General features: G+C 30.0%; 1 protein-coding gene across 2 annotated transcripts in view; it reads right to left on the bottom strand.

Moving 5' to 3' along the window:
- The window catches only part of Sytalpha (Synaptotagmin alpha), a 760002-nt gene that overhangs the window by 4371 nt on the left and 730088 nt on the right, over positions 1-25543 (bottom strand). For both annotated transcript variants that reach the window (XM_075358087.1, XM_075358086.1), the window contains 5 exons: positions 18066-18235; positions 14472-14579; positions 11449-11569; positions 8792-8991; positions 5344-5461 (listed from right to left, as the gene is read on the bottom strand). In XM_075358087.1, coding sequence (XP_075214202.1) covers positions 5344-5461; positions 8792-8991; positions 11449-11569; positions 14472-14579; positions 18066-18235 — 717 coding nt within the window. The remainder of the gene's footprint in view (positions 1-5343; positions 5462-8791; positions 8992-11448; positions 11570-14471; positions 14580-18065; positions 18236-25543) is intronic.

Below are 25543 nucleotides of genomic sequence, written 5' to 3'. Positions count from 1 at the left end.
TTTGCAGAGATAAGAGAATTATAAGAGCACTCGATTGATCCTCCCAAAGCAGTGCCCCAACAAGGGCATCCCATTTGTCAGAGTTGATGGTAATGATTGGTCTAGCCTTCCTTGAGATGCTCACATAACTCACTACTCTAGCCTCACATGTAGTCCCCACAGGAAGCCCCCATTATTGTTAAACAGAAATTTTTTTAATTTATTTTATATTATGAGTATTTTTATTAATGTAAATTAAATTCGATTATTTTTGTAATATTATTCTTTACGAGGGTGTGTACAAAATGTGATTAAAAGTTTTTATGACCTTGGTTAATAAAAAAAAAAGCTTAATCTCTTTATTTCAGTGGCTTGTCCTCTTCAAAGTAAGATCTTTCTATTGTAATATACTTAACTTACTAGGATTAACTAGGATTTTTCCACTGTTGGAAATACTTTTCAAAGTCATTTTTAGTGAGCACTAAAGTTCTGTTGTCACATTTCTTTTGATCTCTTCTCTGTCTTCAAATTTTTTTCCTTTAAACAGAATCTAAAACTTGGAGTTTTCCAATTGATTTATACTTGTATTTTCTAATGAACTGTATCTTGGTCTCAGGGTCATAGCCATAGACCTACGTTTCATCCAGTTATTATTTTTTTATAAAATCAGGATCACTATTTGCACTATAATAGGATTTCTTGAGCAACTTGCAGTCAGTTTACTTTTGTTCAAGTTTTGGGACAAATTTTGTTGCTACACACTGCACCTCAAAATGTTCCTTTAAAATCGATTGCACTGAGCCAAATTAAATTCCTCCTTCATCTACAAACTCTCTAATTGTTATTCAATGATCATTCATTACCCCCTGTTGAACTTGTGGGATTTTTGTTGGTGAAAGGTTTGAAACTGTTTTGATATCGAGTTACGGCTAGCAAAAAATTTTATTTATATTTCAGTTTCCCTGGTAAATGAAGTCATATTGAAATTTTTAAGGTGTTATATAAGTGTAAACTTGATGGTTTCTTATGTTTTTTGGCCTGAAAAATCGAATAAAACAAGTCTTGAATCACAGAGTTACCATAGTGCAAAAAGATAGTTTTCGAACTAGTTTACGAAGAATCAATGAACAGTCACCATTCTGTTGAACAAGTACTCTAACACAATGCAAATATTGTTGCAATATTAATATTAGTGAGCACTAAAGTCCTCTTGTCACATTTCTTTTTATCTCTTCTCTGTACTCAAATTTTTTTCCTTTAAATAAAATCTAAAACTGGGTAAAAAAAAACTCGGCTCATAAAAAAAAATGTTAAATCTATCACATTTAGTGCAGTGGCTTGTCCTCTGAATATATTGCACAAATATATTGTTGCAGTCGGTCTTTTCTTCAATGCATTTCTTGAAATGCTTCCTGGTGATTATGAAAGAAATACACTTTAGTGTCATTCTGAAGGAGATTGCAGGCTCACAGGCTTCAACCAAAAAGCTTTTTCTATTTTTTGGATAATTTAAAATCCCAAGCTAGGTTATTTAATTTGCCATGAGTTGTCATATGAGGAATATTTTTACCATATTACATAATATAACATTTTTACAATTTAGCATAACATAAGAAAGAAGCCTTAATAAAAAAGGTTGTCTGACAAGAATGTTCCCTATCCCAGTAACTTTCTAATCTTTACATAAAACAAGCAATTAATGATGTTAAAGAACAATAGATCTGGAGTAACAGTGCAAGGTTAGAAGATAAAGATGCTACGATTTAAATGCTAATGATATAGTAATTCTAGCTGAGTAAAAAAGATTTAGAAGAAACAATGAACTGCATGGATGAAGTCCTATGCAAGAACTACTGCATGAAAATAAACAAGAACAAAACAAAAGTAATGAAATGTAGTAGAAATAATGTAGATGGACCACTGAATATAAAAATAGGAAGGGAAAAGATTATGGAGGTAGAAAAATTTTGTTATTTGGGAAGTAGAATTACTAAAGATGGATGAAGCAAGATTATATAAAATGTCGAATAGCACAGGTGAAATAAGTTTTCAGTCAGAAATATAATTTTCTTACATCAATAATTAATTTAAAAATCAGAAAAACATTTTTAAGGGATGTAGGATGTAGGGGGAATACCAAAATGAAATGACTGGGACTATATAGGCAATCTTGGAGAGCTGCATCAAATCAGTGAAGACAAAAAGAAAATCATATGAGGTTCATAGGAAGTAGGTTCACTTGCTTCAAAAGTAGAATCGCCTCTCTTTTTATTATCCACTGTAGCAGTCAGTCACCTTGCCACCTTTTTCAAAGAGTATGTTTAATGGAATTAATAAAATCTGTAGTAGTAACTTGAGTGGTGAAAACAGTTGGCTACATGCAAAGACACATCAAAGATATGTGTTACCATGGGACTCATCATGTAGAAAAATTCACTGAGAGGAAGTGATCCTGTGCCGATTGCGATTAGGACATAACAGTGCTTTGTAGCTTTGGTATGTCCTAATCGCTGCAGCTACTCATGGATACTTGAGTAGCTGTAGAAAACATATCACTGTGTGTATGATACGATTGCCAATTGACTGTGCACCATATCCTTATGATCTGCATATGTTATGTGGCCTTATATTGCAAATTGAAATTGCCAAGGGACATTTGTTGCATCCTAGGAAATCACAAGAATGTACTAGACCGAATACTGTTTGTTACTTAGAAGAAAAATCAATATACTTCATAAGATTTAATGATAACCAACCATAAATTTTGATATTTTTTATTCATGTTACAGATTTTTTCCTAATATTTACATTTCTTTTATTATTTTAGTTTTAATTTAATTTTATTAGTATTATAATATCCGAGAAGGGGCTTTTTTTATTAATTTTTTGACCTAGGTGATGATAATGCAAAAGCGTTTTTCGCCCCAAAAAAAGTTCTCTTTTTGAACTTTGGTTGCTGCCTCATCTTCTGCATTACTGTGCCCATTTACTGCTTATTTCTTTTAACTTTGATACCAGAAGCACCAATCTGATGAATGATGTTGTGGTTCACATTCCGTCATGGGTGTGACAAATTTCATTTACTGAAAAACCTTAGCCTGTTCATCAGACTTTTCACAGGTTGAACAGTAGGTAAAAGGAACCTAGTTCTTATATTCCTATATTTTACAGCCATTATATAGTTCATAACATTTTCTAACCAGTATACATGGTCACTGATCCTTAAAGGTTAAATCCCATACACATAACAGAGGTTTATTTACTCACTTCTTTGGGATATTTATTTTCTATGCACAATAATACACTTCACTCAGTATCTGTATAATAATACAAGGGTTATTTTTTTTCAAGGTCCGATCGGTCGCGAAATAAAAACTGGCGCAAAAATCAGATGAACCTTTGCGCATATGTGTTGCACAGCATCTCTAGTATGGCCTTCAATCCCGCCGCATCACTTCGTTTAGTTCTGAACATGCAGCTAGCACATAAACATGTCTACAACAATAGCATCTCCCGCCAAGTGTGAAGTGCGTACGGTAATTCGATTTCTTCAGACTGAGGGGTGTAATGCGGCTGAAATTCATAGACAAATAAGTAATGTGTATGGTGAAACTTCAATGAGTGACAGCAAAGTGCGACAATGGTGCAGGAACTTTAAAGCAGGATGTACAGATGTTCATGATGCAGGCGGTCAGGGAAGGAAGCGAGTGTCAACCAATGATCTTGTTGAGCGAGTGGATGAAGCGATTCGAGAAAATCGTCGGTTTATAATTTCTGTATTGAGTGATTCGTTTCCTGAAATTTCAAGGTCAGCTCTCTACGCTATTGTGAGTGAGAGACTTCAGTACAGCAAACTGTGTGCGAGATGGGTTCCCAAGATGCTGTCCGACCATCAAAAAACAATGAGAATGTTCGCCTCCCTAACGTTTCTCCCAGCGCTACCACAATTTAGGAGAAGATTTTTTGAACAAAATTGTCACAGGGGATGAGACATGGGTCCATTTTGAAACTGAAGAAACAAAAGAACAATCCAAACAGTGGATGCATTCTCATTCTCCCAGTAAACCAAAGAAGTTCAAGCAAACCTTCTCCAACAGAAAGTGTACGGCTACTGTGTTCTGGGACCGGAATGGAGTTCTTTTGGTGGAATTTATGGAACGCGGCACAACCATCACAGCAGCCTCATACTGCGTGACTCTTCAACGTCTACGAAGGGCAATTCAGAATAAGCAGAGAGGAATGTTGTCATCAGGCATTGTCTTTCTCCATGACAATGCTTGGCCGCACATTGCAGCTGTAACAAAGAAGCTCCTGCAGCGTTTTTGTTGGTAAGTGTTTGATCACCCACCATACAGACCGGACTTGGCTCCATCCAATTTTCACCTCTTTGCTCACATGAAACGCTGGCTAGGAGGACAACATTTTAGCAGACATCGAGCTGCAGACCAGCGTAGAAACATGGCTGATAACAGAGGTGTCTCCATTCTATGACAAGGGTATAAAGTTGGTACCAAACTACAGAAAATGTCTAAATCGGAGTGGTGACTATGTAGAGAAATAACGTAACTATGTAAGTACTTGTTACAAATAAAAAACTTTTTATTTTCACTGTGATTTTAATTTCGTGACCGATCGGACCTTGAAAAAAAAATAACCCTCGTATTACAGTCTGTATAATGTGTAATCAGTATAATAATGTAATAACTAGGAAAAACAGAATGAAACCAAACTAGGTACACACGCAATAAATATTTGACCAGTGCTAACACGCTTACAAAGTGTTTTTTCATACTGAGCAGATTGCTGTCTTGTGACATGTCATGATGTGTCAGCAAATGAATCATCCTGCATATAAAGTTATAGTTTTCTGCTAAGTTTGTATCTTTGTGCCTCACATTCAGTTTGAAATCATGTAATATATTGTTTTAGATATATTACTTACCTGAAATTCCAAAATAGCATTGCACAAAAAATGTTCGTTATAGAAAAATATGACAGCATTTTTGAATCCCATCTAAATGATATGTTCTTTAAGAATATATAATAAACTTTTCGTGTGATAAAAACTGTGCTTACCAGTGATTATTCTCTATATATGAAAGTTTGCATCAAATAATTATGATCTATCAATTATTGCTTGATCATGTATGGTAACATGGACTCCTTAATGCATAACGTGTAGTGAAATACTTATCTTCTGTGTTGTTAAGACCACTAATAAGGGTAGTGATGAGGTTTAAACCAACCTAAGGAAGTGACTGTGTATACATACATGGATACAATAATTGAGTTGTCATGTTTCAAATGAGCTATATATATATATATATATGGTATAATTTAGTACATGTATTAAATGAATTTTACCTGATGAAGTGCGTGTGTCATCAACAACTCTCAGGTTGCGTGCTTTAATTACTACAACTGTTAATCTTTCAGCTGATGGAAGGAATGCAAGAGAAACCATTAACTCTCCTAGCTCTGCCTGTTGAAAAATAATAAATTGTACATAAAGTACATAGTACATGATATATAAAATGACTTACATCATAGTAGTATTATAATTAACAATATTATTAATAAATAAGAATGTGAAAAACTGCTATTATAATTTTGAAATATAGATATAAAATAGAAACATTATCAAAAACAAATTAAATAAAAATAAATACAACAGGAATTATGTGAAGAGAAAACAGTAACCAAACAAGTGTTAATGTTTTTTTAACCTTATGTACAGAGCGTTTCATAATGTTCTTAGGAGTTAAAAAAATTCAGTACAAAAAAAGTATTTCACTTCCTAAATGAAAGTTGTACGAGGTGATGCAGGGAACAGTTTTTGTTAAAATCTATAAATGTTCAATATATGCTCCTCTGGTGACACACCACACATCAACATGAAGTCTAGCTCTTGCCAAACTCGTTCAAATATGTCATTTTCGATAGAGTTGATTGCATTGATTATGCGATATCGTGCGGCATTGGTCGGACAAACACATTATCTTTCACATAACCCCAGAGAACATCACCAGACCTCACATGGCGTGAGGTCTGGTGATGTTGGTGGCCACAGCATAATGTGTTGGTCTTCTTCAGATGCACGCCCTATCCCGCGCCGAGGTAATGTTGTGTTAAGGTACTGTCGAACCTCTTTATGAAAATGGACACGACAACCATCTTGCTGGAAAATGAAGTCGTTGAGTAGCTGAGCCATAATTGTAACATATCCAGGTATATCATACCGGTTACTCTCGTTTCCATAAAAAGAACGGCCCATACACTGCCTCACCAGAGATCGCACAAAACCATTTACTTCCGGAGAATCCCGAATGTGTTCCACATAAGTGGACACAAGTTATGACGGTTTACTTTGCCGCTAATATGGAAAGTAGTTCATCGCTGAAAATTATCTTGTTTAGAAAAACTTCATCAAACATCTTTTCCTGTAACCGTAAACAAAAATCGAGCCTACGTGTTTTATCTCCATCAGAAAGACGCTGATTAATTGAAAATGGTACGGTTTGCATAATAAACGTTTACGGAGAACTCTCCACACTTGTTTTCGGAATTCCTAATTCTCTGCCTGCAGCCGCAGTCGCTTTTGACGGGCTGCAAATGAAACTTGAACGCACACGTTTGACATTGACTTCTGAGGTTGATGGACGACCAGTTGATTTTCGCTTGCACAAGCAACCAGTTTCACAATTGTTTATACCATGCACGAACTGAATTGTCACCTGGTGGCTCCTTATGAAATTTCAACCGAAACGCACGTTGCACAGAAATTACTGTCTTTGACAAGTGAAATTCTAACACATAAAACGACTTCTCGCTTCCCGTGGCAGCCATTTTCTCTACTGTCGACACCTAGCGAGCAAACGGTTTACTAACTGCCTAGTATATGTGGAAAAATCTATTACTCTTTCGTACAGTACTTGTTTTAATCTTTATCAGTGAAATAGTTTTTTGTTAATGAATTTTCGAAACTCCGAAGAACATTATGAAACGGCCTGTATAATTATTTTATTTAGCTAATGATGATGCAATTGAAGATTGCATTTGTCGTTCACAAGTGAACATAATATTATAAGTTACTCTAACTGTATTTTGTTGGTTTAAATTAATTAAAAATTTATTCTATATTTTTATTTTATTGAATATTTCATCATGAATAACACAGCTTTTTTAATTTGATGATATTGTTTCGCAAATTCATGAACTCCCTAATGTAGTAATAATTTTTTAGAACATATTGTAATGATTCATTTTTATTCACACTGAAGGATGAATGCATTTTCAGTGGCATCATAATCAGTTATTTTGTAAGTAATTCTAATATTTTTAATTATATGAGTCAATAAAATAAATTACGAGGCATGCTTTTAAAGCAGGTACACCGTTTTGAAATTAAAAAAAAAAAATAAGTACACTATCTATTCTTAACAATTTTATTTTTTTGTACTTTTCTACATAATTGCCACCATTATTAAGGCACTTGTCTTAACGTGTAATCAGGTTTCGAAAACCGTCGTCATAAAAGTTTGCCGCCTGACTTAATAACCACTGCAACTCCGTCACAATTTTCGATAATTTAAGCATTCGGTCACAATTTCTTTGACAACACTTCTTGAAACTTGAGGAAACACTTCAGGTAGCGAAGAAATCGTAAAACATCTGTTCTCTCTCACTCTTGTCAACTTTTTGCACCAATCTTCAGTAATGATAGAAGGTCGTCCATTCCGTTCCTCATCGTGAAAATTCTGACGGCCATCTTTAACAGCTCTAACCCATTTTCATCGCTCATATTGTTTTTTCCATACAATTCACTGATCTGACGATGAATTTCAGCCATTTTCACGCCTTTAGCTCTAAGAGAACTATCACACCACTTATTTCACAGCCGGTGGGATTCTCGATTAGTGGAGGCATTTTAAATACTCACAAATAAACGTAAACACAGTCGAATATCTCCGTAATAGGTTCTGTGGCTTAACCCACCGGGTTGGTCAAGTGGTGAACGCGTCTTCCCAAATCAGCTGATTTGGAAGTCGAGAATTCCAGCGTTCAAGTCCTAGTAAATTCAGTTATTTTTACACGGATTTGAATACTAGATCGTGGATAGCTGTGTTCTTTGGTGGTTGGGTTTCAATTATCAGACATCTCAGGAATGGTCGAACTGGGACTGTACTAGACTACACTCATACATATTATCCTCTGAAGTAATACCTGAACGACAATTCTCGGAGATTAAACAGGAAAAAGAATGAAAAAGGGTCTATGGCTTGCCAACAGATGTGGGTACACGGTGCGCATGTGTGGAATTCCGACCGCAGCGTAGCAGCGGTGGAATTTCAAAACGGTACTTACCTTAAAAACATGCCTTATATATAATATCGTTTAAAATATAAAATAGCCTTGATTCTATATAAAAAAAGGTTAATCCAGCAGAATTAAGTAATGTAAATTATTCAAGAATATCCCTCTTTAATTTTTACTGTTTAGATGAGATCATTAATTTTACTTATTCTCATATATATATTTATATTGAAATTTAAATCAGTTTATCTTGTTTTGGATTTAATTTTTCATATCATCAATGTCATAAATATATTTAATGTCATTTATTTTTTAGTTTTTAACTTTTATAAATCTGATTCATACAGATTGTATAAAAGTTTATAATATGAACAATGTTAATATGAACAATGTTTATTATGTGACACTACTTCATAAACATGAAAATAATTGCAATTAGTTGCTTGCAAATTTCGTTAATAAGCCCTAAAATCTTTTGCTTGAACCATTTTAAACATACCTTAGCATCCTGTTCAGAACAAGGACCAAGTCCTTTCCATAAGGTAACTTTATCAGAAAGGTCAATGTGTGCTAATGGTATCTTAATACCACCAATACTGTGGTGACGTGAATATGCGTCAAAATCATAAAGTAATAGCTCTAGAGTTCTTCTTCCTATTGTTGTTGGACGAACTTCAAATACAAAATCTTCATCAAATACTGAAACAAAAATATTTGATTAAGCATAACTATATTCTGTTCTTTTGCATAATTATAATGGAAACATTCTTTATTCATTTATTTTAGAAAAATATGACGTGAGAAAATAAATGTTGGAAGATCAATAATTCTTTCTGTAAAAAACATAAAATATGAATTCTGGAAGGCCATAGACAAGAAATTAGTTTACCACGTTAACAGATTTCATTAAAAGAATGAAATTCTTACCATTCATTTCTTTTGATGAGCCAATATAATTAAGATGGATGGATCAAGAAAAAAAATCTTAATTGATACAGATGAAATAATGACCTAAAATTAAGAGAAGTGGCAAAGTTTGATAGCAAACAAGGTAAAAAAAGCACAAAGCTAAAAAAACTCTTGAAATTTGAGTGGCCAAAAGTAAGAAATGTACATTTGTTTCAAAGATAATGTTTTCTTAAAATTAATTGTAGTAATGTCAGTAACTAATGCAGATTGTTAAAATTTATTTTGTATATACAAATAGTGTGAGTCAAATGATGTCTTTTGAAATTTGTTTATTTTCAAAAAACTGGCCATTCATGCTTTCATTTTGAAATACACTAGTTGTTTAAATTTTAGATTTCAGTATTTATCTTAAGATTGTTTAAATTACCAGTTGCACATATACCATAACTACAAATAATTTTGAGATGTATCATGTGACTTATTTTTATGAAACTAAAAGATATCGGGTGTGACAAATAAATGAATAGGTAATCATTTGTTTATACTATGTGTTATTGACATCGTTTGGTGCAACTGATAAATGTCACAGAAAGGGCTTAATCAAGTTCAAAAGAATCAATCTTTCATTTGCTTAACAGGTATCACTTTCTTTTATATCGCAATAGTGTCTTCATTGCTGTATGATTTGTACATACACATCTTATTTTCTATCCTTAGTTGTCCTCTGGATTACATAATTTTTACTTAATTTCTATTGTTACTTAAATACTTTTGAAACAAATTGTAACAGTATTCACTCATTTTTTCTTTATTATATTGTCTTTCACAGGTTAAGCTATCGTACATAGAAACTTAGCAAGAGGTACCAAATGTAAACTGCCTAAAATTCATCACCTAATTTACATAACAGATTTTTAGAATTCTTTAGAACTAATTCTTTATATCTTAAATGTGCTCTTCTGTGCTCAGTTGTTCCAAGAGTACATATTTTGGGACCATTCAACCACACTCTTTCTAAAACAGCACCTTTTTATAAACAACAGATTTTAAACAGGGTTTTCCTCAAATTAAAACATATTTAGTATTAAGAGTTCATTTTTATTAACAAATGCTGCTATTTAGTTAATCTTGTTAACTATTTATTTTTCTTTACTAATAAGAAATTTCTTTTACTTCTCCTTTTTTAAATCTTTATTTTACTTTTAGTTGTAATGGTGTTTTGCTTGTGCAAGATTTTTTTTCCCCCATCCTTCTTATTATGGATAATAGTATGACAATTTCCTCATATTAGTTAGAATCATTGTTCTTATTAAATCGATACAATAATGATTATGTGGTGTTGTTTTAAATAAAAGTGTGTGATATGCTCAATGGGAATTAAATGTTAATCATGAAAATTACATAAATTTTTTAACACATATTTTTGTATTATTTCTATTTTTTTTAGTAACAGTTCTATAAAATTGTATTTAAAAATGTAGCTAATTTTTTTAGGTTAATTCTTAAGTATCTGAAAATTCTCACGGAAATAATTTAGTTCATGACTTTGCACTCTTTGTTAGAGCAAATGACAATGATATTTTCGTAAAAATTGACTGATGACTATTTTATTTTTGGTAATTGTATCAATGTTAATTAACAGATTATTTAAAACCACTTATAATTGAATATTTTTATTCTTACTGTTGATCTGTATATTTATTTTTACTGTTATTAAAAAAAAAAAAAAATAAAAAAAAAAAAAAAAAATAATTTTGAGAGCACAATTATGTACCTATTTATATTAATAGTTCTATATTTCTTCAATTTCAATTAGAATTAGCTTCTATAGTCATTAAGTTCCAATAAATGTCAACCTATCCCTAAAAAAAAAAAAAACAACTTTCCTAAGTATTAATTCAATTTTGTGGTCTATGGAAACCAAATTATTAAATGAAGCTCTTGGCTGTTAACACTTTGTTTTTATCTCATATCCTTTTTCTAAAACATCCCTGGAACATCTGTTCCAGATTATTGTAGATCCATCAGAATACAACAGGATTAATAAGTTCACTAACTTACCTAGGAGTTACAATAAATCTAATCGTCAATATTTTATTAACTCTTGGTCAGATTTGGTGTGCAACTGTATTAGCATAGTTTACTAAACTTGAACATTTTATCATGTAAATTGGAAAATGAAAAATGTTTATTATTTTACACACATGGCATTTATCCATACATTCTCATAAAATCTATTTTCTTTACCTGGATTAAGTGTTTTTTTATGAATGCGTGTTTGCCATACATTTGTTTTATCTGGTAGAAGACGTATCTTAGCATATGGATCAGCTGTTCCACTAAAATCTCTTGCTTGGAGATCTTGTGCCTGCAAAAACAGATATTCAATTTTATGTATTTTGATAATGATTTTATCATCTTATTTATTTCATCTATAACAAACAGAAAACTCCTGGTATGATTTTTTTTTGTTTTAATTTTAATTGTAAACATCAAGAAACAAGCCACATATTTTTTTATTTATTATAAATATAATATTAAAAACAGCTTTCCAATATATTATTTGATTTCCTCTAACTTTTTCAGCTATTTTGCCATCTTCAAAAGGAATTTTAATTTAGAATTAAAATATGTAAAAAAATATAAAATTAACATGATAAAATTAGAGACATAACTATAGATCATCATAAATAAAAATTCTGTAAATGTTAAAGTCATAAGTTAAATTAAAATAATATGTAATTATTTTTAGTTAAAATAATAAGTAATTATGTTAATTTAACTTATAACTTTAACATTTACAAAATTTTTATCTTATGATAATCAATTGTTATGTCTCTAATTTTATCATGTGAATTTTATGTATTTTAATTTTAAATTATTATAAATTCCTCCTGAAGATGGAAGATAGCCGCCGAAAATGTTTGAGGAAATCAAATAATATATTATTGGTGTTTTTAATATTATATTTATAATAATTATATTTTACCACTGGTGCCATGTTTGAAAGCTTAATTTTTTTACTTCCAGAGTAATTCTAGGAAATGAAATCATTGTCTTCTTTAGGGATGTAGAGTTCTATTTTTCAATTTTTATTTATGTCTACCTTCATAAACTAATAGCAAATACATCTATTGTTGAATAATAGAAAATGTCGGTTTTACTTATTTTGATGAAAGATCTTTGTTATGATTTAAGCCATTGATTCTTGAACTTTTTGGCTCACCGCCCTCACTGAGAATTAAAAGTTTTCTAGCGCCCCCAAAATGTTTAAACTTACCATCTGTTAAAAATAATAATAAGAGCGCTTCTTAAAAACAGCAGTTGCAATTATTGTTTTTAAATGTGGCATATCCTATTTCTAAGTTGAAACTTACATTTTACTTTACATTTTAGTTTGTAATATCAGGAAAACATAATTTTTTTTAATGCCTTTTTTTTAATCAGCTATCATTGCTTCCCAGACCACCTCATCACCCCCAATTTTCTGTGGGCCTTCTGCCCCCTCCCCTGAAGACCTCGAGCACCCTAAAGGGGTGTTATCGCACACTTTGAGAACGAATGAAATCAGCTATCCTTCAGAAATTTTGAATCCATTTAAAAATGCCAAAACATGATTTTTTACTTTGTAATTCAGTTATGCTAAGCATAATTTCATAATTTAAGTTTACACATTTTTTTTTTACTCCTTTTTCAACTTGCAGTAAAAAACTGTATGAGAATGCAATTTTTATAAGTGAATAAATTAATCAACAGAGTCAGAGATATTTATGAAATTAATATTTAATAGTTCAATAAAAATTTTTATTCTCCAAAAGAGAATACAGTTACAAACAATGTTGGTTACAGCTTTTCATGTAGATTCCATTTAAAAACTCGAAAGCAATATAATGATTGTTTTTCAGTGGTAAGACGTTTTGTTATTGTAACATATGCCACAGATGCATCCTAGCTTATCCTATCAAAATAACTATGAATAAACGTATCAGTGCTTTAGTCTCAGATTACTCGGTCACTTAATTATTGAATTACATTTATTGTTTGGATAACATTGTTCCTTCTGAATGTTAATTTTAATTTAGTTACTGAATTCTTTAACTTTACTTCTACTGCAGGACTAGCAATGAATGATTCTTCATTATTTTAGTCGTTGTATAATGGTATTAAATAATGGATGTCAGTTAAATAAAATACAAATTTGTAGTTTATCTAGATACTTTGAATCTCTTTTAAAATTGTAGGATGAAGTAACAACAGTTTCTTTCAGATGCAATATCAGTGGATTTAGATTCTTGTTTACTATAGGTTTCCTCTAGAATATTACTTTTTCTTCAGCAAACTGCCATGAAAATGATCAAGAAACCAGGATTTTAATGAAACAGAACCAGTTTAAATAAGCATAAATGACAAATTATTTACAGTTTTTTAAATTAAATGAATTTTTATTATTCAGGGTAAGTTCCTGAAATAATTTCTGGAATCTTTAACTGTTTCCGTTTTATTTTATTGTTACCAGTTTTATAAAACAAATTAGAAAAAAAACAATGCTTAAACAATACATATAATTTACAAATGCATTAAATTTGACAAAAACAACATATTACATCAACAAACACAACTCGGATTATACTTACTACATACTAGAGGGGTTTCCTACCTTCCTCAAGATGGGCTCCTTAACAGCGCTACTTGCAATGCCACTGAGAAAGGAGTTGCAAAATTGGTAAAGAAAAATATTCTGAAAGCACAGTTCCAGGAATTGTGACTCATTGTTAAAGTGGCACAGAAAGTTACTTATCATTCCCACATGATAAGTAACAGTTTCAGGATTGGCCAGACCAGTTACTTTTTAACGCTGTTGATTCCTTGATGCTCTCATTCGATACAGCTATCATTCTCTTTTTGGGTTTGATTAACGATACATATTCTCTCATAACTGCACTTGTCATACAGTAATTGCTGACTTGCTCTCTTTTTTTGATGATAAGAAATGAATCTCTTACCATGTGAAAAATATCAAGCTTTTCTCAGATTCAGTTAAAAATTATAAAAATGTACTTTAACAACTCTGAAATACAAAGGGGATTTACTCTCTCATTGGAATGCAACAGAAGAACTTAGTGACTGATTAAATTTACACATTTAACAATTTAAGTATTTTGGAATATATTGTTGAATAAAATGTATTTTTTGTGTAAGTCATTTTATATATAAAATAAATGACGTTTTTTATACTAAATCTAATAATAAAATAATAATTTGTCAATAACCTCAATTAATCTAACAGTTAAAATACCAGCTGCTGGATCATAAGTTAAGGTTAAATGAACAGATCCTCTCAGATCTTCAGGTTCACTTGGAGTTCTTGACTGCACAGGCTGAAACATACAATACAAAATATAACCTTTTTTTTTTGAGTGAATTTTATGCATTACTCAAGCTTTGAATTTATAACTGTCTGTTAACACTTCAGTATAGCATTAGGAATGTGTACTGCAAAATTTTCTTAGTTTCTGTGTATAGAATAGTTAGATATAGCAATCTAAATTTGTACATTGTTGGTTTTGCATCCAAAAACTGGGTATTGCTTATTTTGCAACTAAGATGGTTGGAGATTGCTGGTTTGGCTAGACAAACCTAACTTACTTTGAAATGATGAAACCTATTTTTAAACTACATATTAATTTAAGTTGTATATACAATAATAAAATTGAATCAATAAATTGAAATACCAGAATTTTAATTAAAAAGTTTACTAAAATTAAGAGGCTAAATGCTGTTTGGTTGTAAGTTACAGTATAATTATGAGACGCTAATATACATGAATAAAAAATGTTTTTATTAATTATTCAAAAAAGTATAGAACAATTAGAACAAAACTTTTATTACATATCTAAAAATTTAACAAAAAACAAGTTCTGGAGAATCTTCTATATATTCACACATGTTCTCTTCTTCTGGATCTTTTGCAACAGCTTTTTAAATAGAAAAGTACTCAGGAATTAGTGTTTTATAAAAGTCCAGTTCAACATTTTCACACAAGTTTTATGTAAAATGAATTTAAGCAGTATTTTAACATCAGCAATTTTTTTTTGCATTGACAGGTCCTCTTGTATTTAGTAAAATTAGGTCTGGGTTCATTTCCATCACTTGCTTACCCTTTTTGATAATAAATCTGAACGGATTTTGGTAGCACTATGTCTTTTAAATTAAAATAATTTAAAAGAAATGCATTTTGTGAAGACCTATCTTTATTTTCATAATACAATTTATGAAAATTATAACATTCCTGCATGGTGAGTTCTGAACACTGAAAACTATGTATTATGGCCAAAGTCAGGATACTGAGGAGGATCGTGTGAAAAGTATATGGAAAGCAAATAAAACTATTACAGTCCAGCCAAATTCACCTTAAAACAATAATAAAAGGTGGGCAGCACTAACCTGAATGGAGATTAAGGTATTAATTTCAGTACAAGTTGTCCAACTTGTACTGAATTGGCTGAAACAATTTAAAGTAATATGAACTTTATTAGGTTGTATTAATAAAAAATATAGGCTAACATGATAAAATGTGTTCAAGAGAAGAACTATTCTCAGCTTTTAGCTAAATTTTGTTTCCACTTTTCTAGTTTAGATGTTCTAAACTAAACTGGGATTCAAGTAAAAATTGTTGTGTTCTAAGTTGTTTTGGGATTCAAGTAAAAATTGTGTTGTTCTAAATAAAGCAACACAGCACTTGTTAACATGTGTTTGAAAAACAAACATAACATCATGTTATGATTTCCTGCCTCCGAAGTTATACAGAAAGGCTTCTGATTGGCTGATTTAGACATTACTGGTTTTGCTTTTAAGAAATGAAACAATGTTCTGGTGATTGCAGTTTTTGCAACTAACCCAGTTTTTATATTCAAAGATTATATATTACAGCTGATTTCACATCTAAGTGAAATATCGATATTGATATAGTTAAACACAAATACAATGTTACCATTATCTCATTTTCAGTAAAAAGTGGAAATTGCTGGCTTTGATTTTAGGCACCTCATATGTCAGTCTGTTTTTAAATGATTTATCTAGTTAAATAAGTTATTTGGGGCAAAATTTTATCGTGGTTTCATATGATCCAACCAGGAAAATGCTGGGGTAGTTCCTTCTTCTATTCACAGAGTAACAAACCTACTGTTTCCTGACATGGTGTATTTATATATTTAATTATTATGACCAATAAGAATAAAATATTTATTAATATCCTGCAAGCTAATAGCAAAATGATATTCAAGCAGCTACAATCTTCAGAATTTTATTTTACATCCAAAAGTAAACTATGTTTGTTTATCATAAAACAACAGAGTTATAGTAAGAATTGTTACAGTAAATCAGTGCTAAAAGTTGAAGATTATTTTTGTTTCTGAAGGTTGTAAAGATGTTAGAACACACACACACACACACACACACACACACACACATATATATATATATATATATATATATACATTCATACACACACATTAATATAACACACCTAATATAAAATGCTAACTTTAAATTAAAGTTTTATTTAAATCATTCCATTAAAAACTAAAAGCTTAAATTTCAATTATTTTAAGTAATGTTATATATGATGCAAAACTATATAAAATGTACATGCATCACTGAATGGCATAGGCATAATGTGCTACTTAGAATTTAATATATTGTAGAAGTAAATATATATATATTTAAATTCTATAATATATATATATATATATATAAACCAACTACGTACCTTAATTTTTTATGAAAGTACTTTTGCGAGATCCTGCATCCTCAATCATGACTGAAATAATTCTGTTATTTTATGATAAATATTTAAAAATAAAAATACTAAAATAACGATGATTGCATATTAATTTACATGAGTGGTGCTATAATTTGCAGTTTTTATAAGACTGTCTCCCTCAAACACTGTCTGATGGTTTATCAAATTGAAATTTTGTTTGTATTTATCGATGTAGTATTTTTATAACCTATTTATTTAATTTTATGACATTTTTATTAATTCCTACTATTTCTAAATTTCTGTTAACATCAGAAATAGAATGTTTATTGTTTATTAGTCTGCCATATTAGATAAATCTAATTTATTATTTTTGTAATTTCTAAAATGTTCAAGAAATCTAGTTTTAAAGGATCTATTTGTTTTTCCTATATAAATACCATCACAATCATTAATTTAATTTTATAAATTCCACACAGATTGTTTATCTTATTTATTATTTTTTGATTTTTAAATATTTTAATATATGTTATTAGGATTGTATGCTGGTTTCATATTTCTTTATTTCAGTAATATGAGTTATTAAATTTTATACAAGTTATAAAGTTATACAAGTTAAAATCACTTATATAACATTAAATTTAACTAATGTCCCATTATTTAGTAAACTTATTATCAGTAGCATAAATCTAGTTTAATAACTGAGCCAGTTAAAATTAGAATATCATGTAACCTAATCTAATAATTAATATGTTACAAAATGACAGTCTGCTACATAAGTTTGTGATAGAAATTGTTTACACAATTACTTTAAAAAAACACAGCATCTCTTATGATTCTAATGTAAATGTATATGCAGTATTTAAACTTATTTTTTTTTGTTTAATAAAAAAGGGCACTTCCTTACTTCCTAATAGTTCTTTTATATGTGATGTATAACAACTAATGTTGTCTGAATTTTTTCAGATTATTTAAAATCATTAAATTTGGCTTTATTAAGTTACTAAACAAAATAACTTGATGTGTCTAAATAATATTCTTTCTTAAATGATAAGTTTAATATATTTTTTAAAAATACACAAATAATCATATGAAATTTTTTTACCTTTTGGTAAAGAGTTGTATCTATCTTTGTATGATCTAATTTAGTTTGCATAGATGAAACTCTTGGTCTTGTTGTTGTTAGAACAACTTGTTTCTCATTTCGTACTAACGGTTCAGCTTGTGGAGGTGGAGTTGGAACTGAACTAACTGGAGACCCAGGGCCAGATTCATCTGTAACATGTAAAACTTCAATGATATTATTTTTTAAATTAATTCTAGTTGTATTTTGTTTTTTTTTTTTAAAGATAGCGCTTGTTAAAGTGTGATGTATTATTTATGAAAATAATTAAAAAGTTCATATAAACATATATCCTAAAATCCTTTGTTTGCGATTTACAACTAGTGAAAGATTTTGCTTGGATTTCATCTACCCTGATGAAATGAGATCGTACTGAAATTTTTAGGACTTTAATTAAGGGGCAGAATTAGTGATTTCTTGCGGTTTTTGATCTGAAAAATCTAATAAAATAGGTCTAGAACTGTATCTGTAGTAGTTTTTGAGAAATCTGGGTTTCTCACCCCAGATTTCTATGTTTGACATACAATAACTTTGTTAAATGGGTAATAAACACATTAAACAGAACTTGTAGAGAATTTAATTCTAAAGAAATGATGTAAGATAAGTTCAATAAAACAAAGAAAAGTTAGAAAAATTTGAATTTTACTTAAAAACAGTACACTAGACCAAAGTACATTATACATACTAGTTTCTAATGTTCAAAAATGAGCTTGCCATTTTCAACACATTTCTTGGTGATTACCAGTAGAGTACATTACCAATACAGAAGCCATTTTCAAGCTTCTATACTGCCTTTATTGCTCTTTTTAGTTTTTTAGGACTGTCCTTATGTTGTTCAGCTGCATCTATAATGCACTCAATTAATTCCTCACAAGAATGTATTTTTTTGTATTCAATAGTTTTCATCCATTCCCTGGCACAAAAATCTATAGGTATTAGATCAAGCAATCTTGGTGACCAAGAATGTGGACCTCCATGACTGATCCATTTCTCAGGAAAATGATGATTAAGTGAGTGGAAACGGCACAAGAGAAGTGGGGATGCGTGCCATCATGCAAAATGAATACTTTACATCTCAGCACTAGAGGAATATCATCAAGCAGCTGTGACAGTTTTTCTTGAAGAAAGTGCAAGTAGACCTCAGCATTTAAGTGGCCAGATAATATGAATGTTCTAAACAGCTGATTGTGAAGAAGGCTGCACCATAAATTGACACTAAATTTGTACTGAAAATTGTTTTCCACCATTTCATGAGAATTTACTTCTGCCCATGTATGCTCATTGCATTTTGTTGCTGCTGTCTTGAGTGAAATTCGCCTCCTCGCAAAACAAAATATATTTGTAGAGTTATCAATTTGTATTCCACAGTTGCAGAACTCCAAATGAAATGGACTGTCTTCTGGGTATAGATGTTGAATTGGCTGTTTATGATAAGGATAAAACTTGTTTTGTTTAAGTGTCCTCCAAACCACTGTGCTGAACTGCATTGATAATTATTTCATCAATAAGAGTGTTGTGTTGGTCAGATCGTTTGTAGCTGGTACAAATACTAGGTAGTGAACCTGTTTCCCCGAAGTTTGCAAAACGTTGCGCTAATTGTTTTGGGATCTGGAATCTTGCAATTCGGAAAACTTATTTCATATTCTACTGAAGCAGGTGTAGCATTACCATTATATACACTCAAAATGAATACGATGTAAGTGGATATCTGTGTTGTAAATAAGTACAGCATTACTTCAATGGCAAACCGATTACGTTCAAACTAAAATTCAGAGAAAATCTTCACTAACGACAGCACAGTTCACAGTATCCAATATACTTAATTTACCTTACAGAATGATTTAAACACTAATTCAGTATTGTGCAATGTTGATCAGCTGTTGTTATTTTATTGCCAACTTTGAAATAATAATATTTCAAATAATATATTGTATTTCTGTCATTGATAAAAATTTATTATCTACATAATTTTTATTTATTTATTTTAGTGTTATAATTGGTGTGTAATTTCCAGTTTTAAAAAAAATATTAACAGCAATTTTTATACAAAAAAAGAAGGACCTGGGTAATGTAAAATAACAAATTTGTATCCTCCTTCTGATGTGTAGTAGTGAATTGTCTTATTTGAGTCTACTGTCAATATTAATTTATTTAAATCATTTTTACCTACGTTTTTAGTCTTTAAATTTAATTACCTTTATTAATCTTTCTTGATAGGGGAAAAATATATAAGAAAATATAAAATAAAACATATATATAAGAAAATAATAAAAAAAGTTATTGAAAAAGTATCATACATTTTTTTGAAAATATGCATAGAAAATTTTTCTAAAACAGGATAAGTGTTTGGATTGCACTATTAGTAGATGCTAATTTGTAGAGATGGGTTTGTAAAACAATTAAATTTTATTGTTTTAATTAGGTTATTAGTAGAAATATTTATTAAATCAAATTAGATTACTGTTACTTTAAAAAAATATAAGCTTGAAAAATAACATAATTTTCAATAAATGCTATAAATAATTAAAATATTTTTAAAAACTTTTATCAGTATGTTTTGCCAAAGATTTTGATGAGAGTAATCTAAAAATCAAAATTTCATCTACATTATACATATGCTTTGTATCATACCTTTGAAAAGCAGCAGCAGTTTTTAGACTAATTTTAGAATAATGTATAGTAGAAAAATTGTAATGTGCTGCATCAAAGCTAAAAAGAATTAACTCCCATTAACATTAATTCTACTGTAAAATATATTCATTCATCATTTCTGCTTTACCATTCTAAAAAAAAAAAAAAACTATTGAAAAGAGTTCTAATTTCTGTGTTGGAAAAGCTTATGTTCTCTTAAGGGTCTTTTACAATATGAAATCATTTTTTTACTAAAAATAAAAAATTAAAAAAATTGTATTAAGTAGCAATTTTTACCAAAATTCTACTTATAATTTGACTTAATCACTACTAAGTTAAAATTAAAAATAATATTAGTTACATTCAACAATATATTAAGTTAGATAATTATAGTTTAATTATTTTAAACCTACATGAAAAGTAAGTTAGAATAGTAGCTAGTTTACATTTAACATCATACTAAAATATAACCTTGAATCTAAGAAATTTAGATTCGATTATTTAAATTCAAGAATTATAATTTAATATTTTTAGTCAACTATAATTTGCCCAGAATAAGTTCATAAAATGATTAATTTATATTTTGTTATTGAATACATTTTTCTAAATATTTGAATTTCTTCATACTTCTTATACTACCAGGAATTTATGTAATGTACAAACTTGAATCTTAATAAAGGATTGTGCGCACATTCTTCTTCATGTTTAGTGTATTTATATAAATGATGTATCTTGTTCTCATTTCATAGTTGTGCAGCTGTTTATTTAGTTTTACTTTAAGTATTTTGGTGTTTCATAGACAAAATCTTTTGTACATCACTATAATATTAAATTCAATAAATTTAGAATTATTTAACTTTTTCAGTTGTCTTATTATTACTTCAGTGAGAGTACTAACAGAAAGTCCTTTTTATGACTCCCATACACCTGTTTTGTAACAATTGTTCACAATGAATTTGTGTTTTATTAAATAAGCTGATTATTGTAATGCAATTGAGATTTACAATTGTTTATGCATTCACCAGTTTTATGCTTTATTAAGAGAGGCTGCTTTAAAATATCATCAAATGGAAAAAAAAAGTCTAACAAAATTAGAGATAAATTTTGAAAGAATTCTTTATTACTAATCTAATTGAACTGAAATATAATGTTTTCACGCTTATTTTTTCCCCCATTTTCATTTCTCTGTTAGGTTAGGTATGTTTAGAACTGTAAACGTATTTCGTTGACTTTGTTGCCTCTTACTGATGAACTAACGAACGCCATGATAACATAACGTAATGTTATGTTTGTCAAAATTATATTTGTAATTCACACATTGGTAAACTTTCAGCCTTTGATAAAAGTAAAATTAGTTCTTTTAAACAACAAATTTCTTAAACAGTGTAAAGTTTCTATAATTTTTTTTTGGGAGGGCGATAAATGCTTTTGCATTATCATCACCTGTAACAAACATAAGATAATATTAAAAAAAAAAAATTAATTAGTCAAATACAGATGCATGGCCTAAGAAACAAAAAGAAATACAGATGCATGGCCTAAGAAACAAAAAGATATTTGAAACACCAAAATTATCATATGTTTCCTAGAATATCTTGGATGTTAGCTCCTAATTTAAATTTACAACACAACACCACATAACACATAGTCCACAAGGATGTAGTATATCATTAGTTGGCAGTCACAGCATACACAAATGGGTGCATCGGTCCAATTTCTGTAAAGAAAAGCTTACTTATATAAAAGTAAAAATTGTGAAATACTTTTATCCATGGAAAAAGAGAGTTTTGATGTTGAACTATTGGGATCAAGATAACTTGATAGTAGAAATGATATAATAGTATAAAGAAGGCAGATGCAAAACTGAAATTTTCATTACACTAAATTGGATACATAAAAGTTATAGGAAATGGTGTAATAAGATTTGTATGGTTTATATTGTAAAAGGATGTGTTTTAATTTTGTTCAATAATAAAGAGATGCAGATATACTTGCACTTTTGAGAATCTGAAGTTAGTTGAAATTAACTAAGAGTACAAAAAAATAAAAAAAAATGAAAAACTGATAATTTACATCAGAATTTGAAAATTTGAAACCTTTTACAGCCTATAACATACAGCACTAATTGAGCAAAAAAATAAAGTACTAAATACTGACTTATAATGATTTAAAGTATTAATGAATTTATATAAGCTTGATTAGTAAGTAACAACCATAAATGAGATCTCACTTTCCCTCTCATTAAGCATACTGCATCTTCAATATTATAGGAAATATAATCTGTGGAAAGCTCCTGCCACAAAGAAACAATTAAACATTTTCACAGTAATTATATCTATGCTATAGCTTTGGCTAATAACACTGGGGAACAAAAAAAAATATTTTTTTGGTCTCAGGAAGAAAAATTTGTGATTCTGATAGTAGCCTATTTTTTCTCCTAAATTCAAATATGATATCGGCTTCTCCTTATCATCCAAGGTTTCCAAGAGACAGGCATTTATAATTTCAAACATTTTAATACTTTCTGCATTCTTAATTCACACTTATTCAAACATTTGACTCACCTAGAAAGTAAGAAATGATGATTTTCTGCTATATTTTGCTTGTGGAGCATCCCTCTTGATGGTCCAACAATAATCAGCCAGCATATTAGGATTCCATTTGCCTTGATATGTCTTTTCCATAGCTGAAATCTCCTGATGAAGGTGTTCCCCATTCTCATCATTCACTGCGCCAAGATTTTCCAGAAAGAAATGTAGGTGCAAGTGCAGGAAGTATACTTTTAAAAGCGTATACAACCCACATTTTTATAAGATGTTATAAGATTGTTGACAATATCACAGTAATTTTCCGCCTTTCGATTTCCCAAAAAACTCTGAGTAACATGTTTGAATGCTTGCCAAGCCGCTTTCTCCAGTGAATTCAATAGTTCCTCAAACTTTTCATCATGCATTAGTGATCGTATTTGTGGGCCCACAAATATTCCTTCTTTAATTTTTGAATCATTAATTTTAGGAAACTTCTGTTTTAAGTATATGAAAGCAGGAGTATTGTCCATGGTCTTGACAAAATTCTTCATTAATCCTAGTTTGATGTGTAATGGAGGTAGCTACACATTTTTAGCATTACACGGGTCATGTTTCATAATTTTCTGTTCAAGAGTGAGTGATTCGCATTTAGGCCACTCTTTTCTAATGAAATGGTTTTTTTCTGTTCCTATTATCCCATTCACACAAAAAACAAAACAGTACTTTGTGTAACCAAGCTGCAGACCAAGAATAAGTGAAATTACCTTCAAATCACTACAAATATTCCATTCATACCCACATATTGAAGCTTTTCCAACATAAATTTAAAGTTTTCATATGTTTCTTTCATACTAGCAGGATGAGCCAGCCACAGGTACTGATGGGAATTTATTGTCATTATGTAGAAGCACAGCTTTTAAACTAACTTTAGAGACTAACTAACTTTAATGAACAAGTGCCAGACTGTTGAGTTATGTTCATTACAAAGTGTCTTCATAAGAGAAGAAATGTCATTACAAAACACTAAGCCATTTTCTTCAGAAAAATTATCTTTAAATTCAGAATGATGATTATGATAAGTACATATCTTTGTATTCTTTTGAAAAAGATTCCATCCTTTTAGCCAGGAAGACTTTTTTTTGGAAAACTTTAAATTTCATATGAGATCAAAAAGATTTTCTTGAGTCAGTAAATGAGGCTCAGATGAACTGCTTTGTTCAAAAGTTGTGTCACCAGAATCTGTTTCTTTTTCTTCCTTACTTGCATCAGACTCTGAGCTCTCGTCATCTAATGTCGCTTGTTCTGGAGGCTTTGGTGTCGGTAATTCTTCACAGTGTGGAACTGATCTCATTGCAGATTGCATTTTAGGGTATACCACAGTATTTTTTGATTTTGACATAATCCCTTTTATGTTTGGTAAGCAGAAATAACAGTCAGAAAAATGATCTTTGGGTTTCCTCCAAATCACAGGGATAGAAAATGGCATGTGGCGTTTATCATTTTTCTATGCAGTGAGAAGCCTAGAATTCAATAAACAACAGATATGTGGAGCCCAGGCCCTTGCTTGATCCCAGACTTTACACCCAAAATAAAGTTCATAACGCGTTTTTACTAATGGTTTTACCTCTGGGACTGTCACTTCACTATATATATATAACAAAAATTGTTAGGATGATTTAAACAAACCCTAGGCATTTTGTAATTAATGAATAAAAGAAATAAAGTTGTAAATATGTAATACACAATAATTCAGACACAAAAGCACTCACCATGATGTGTTTGCTGGTTCACTATTATCTCACAACTGGCATTGTTTTGATGAATGTGTACTACACTAATTATGTTTGTGCATGTCTATACACGTCTGAACCTGCACAACAGTAGCAATGCTACCCTTAAGTTAGCTCATTTAGTTCCATAATATTTACAATGCTCTAGGAGCTTTTACTTGACAATGGACAAATGGATGAAAGAACGTTTTAAAATATTAAAAAAAATTAAAATAACAAAAAAACTGTGAATGATGGAGAAATTCTGAATAAATATATGAAAACAGGATAAAAAACTGCATTAAGTACACCTATTGGTATTTGTGAGACAAAAATCATGTTTATCATTGTAACACTACCCAACAAAAAAATTTTTTTAATGTTTCCTTCACTTTATGAGTCAAATCGTACTAGAAGGTTGAGAAAAATAAATATGACAAACATAAAGTTTTATTAGCTCTAGTTTCTCTGATATACAATAGGTGGAAGTATTTTATTTTAACAGATTAAGAGAAAATGATACATTTTAATT

Source organism: Lycorma delicatula, chromosome 2, assembly GCF_047948215.1.
Source record: "Lycorma delicatula isolate Av1 chromosome 2, ASM4794821v1, whole genome shotgun sequence".
NCBI lineage: Eukaryota > Metazoa > Arthropoda > Insecta > Hemiptera > Fulgoridae > Lycorma > Lycorma delicatula.
This window is presented reverse-complemented; position numbering and strand designations above follow the sequence as displayed.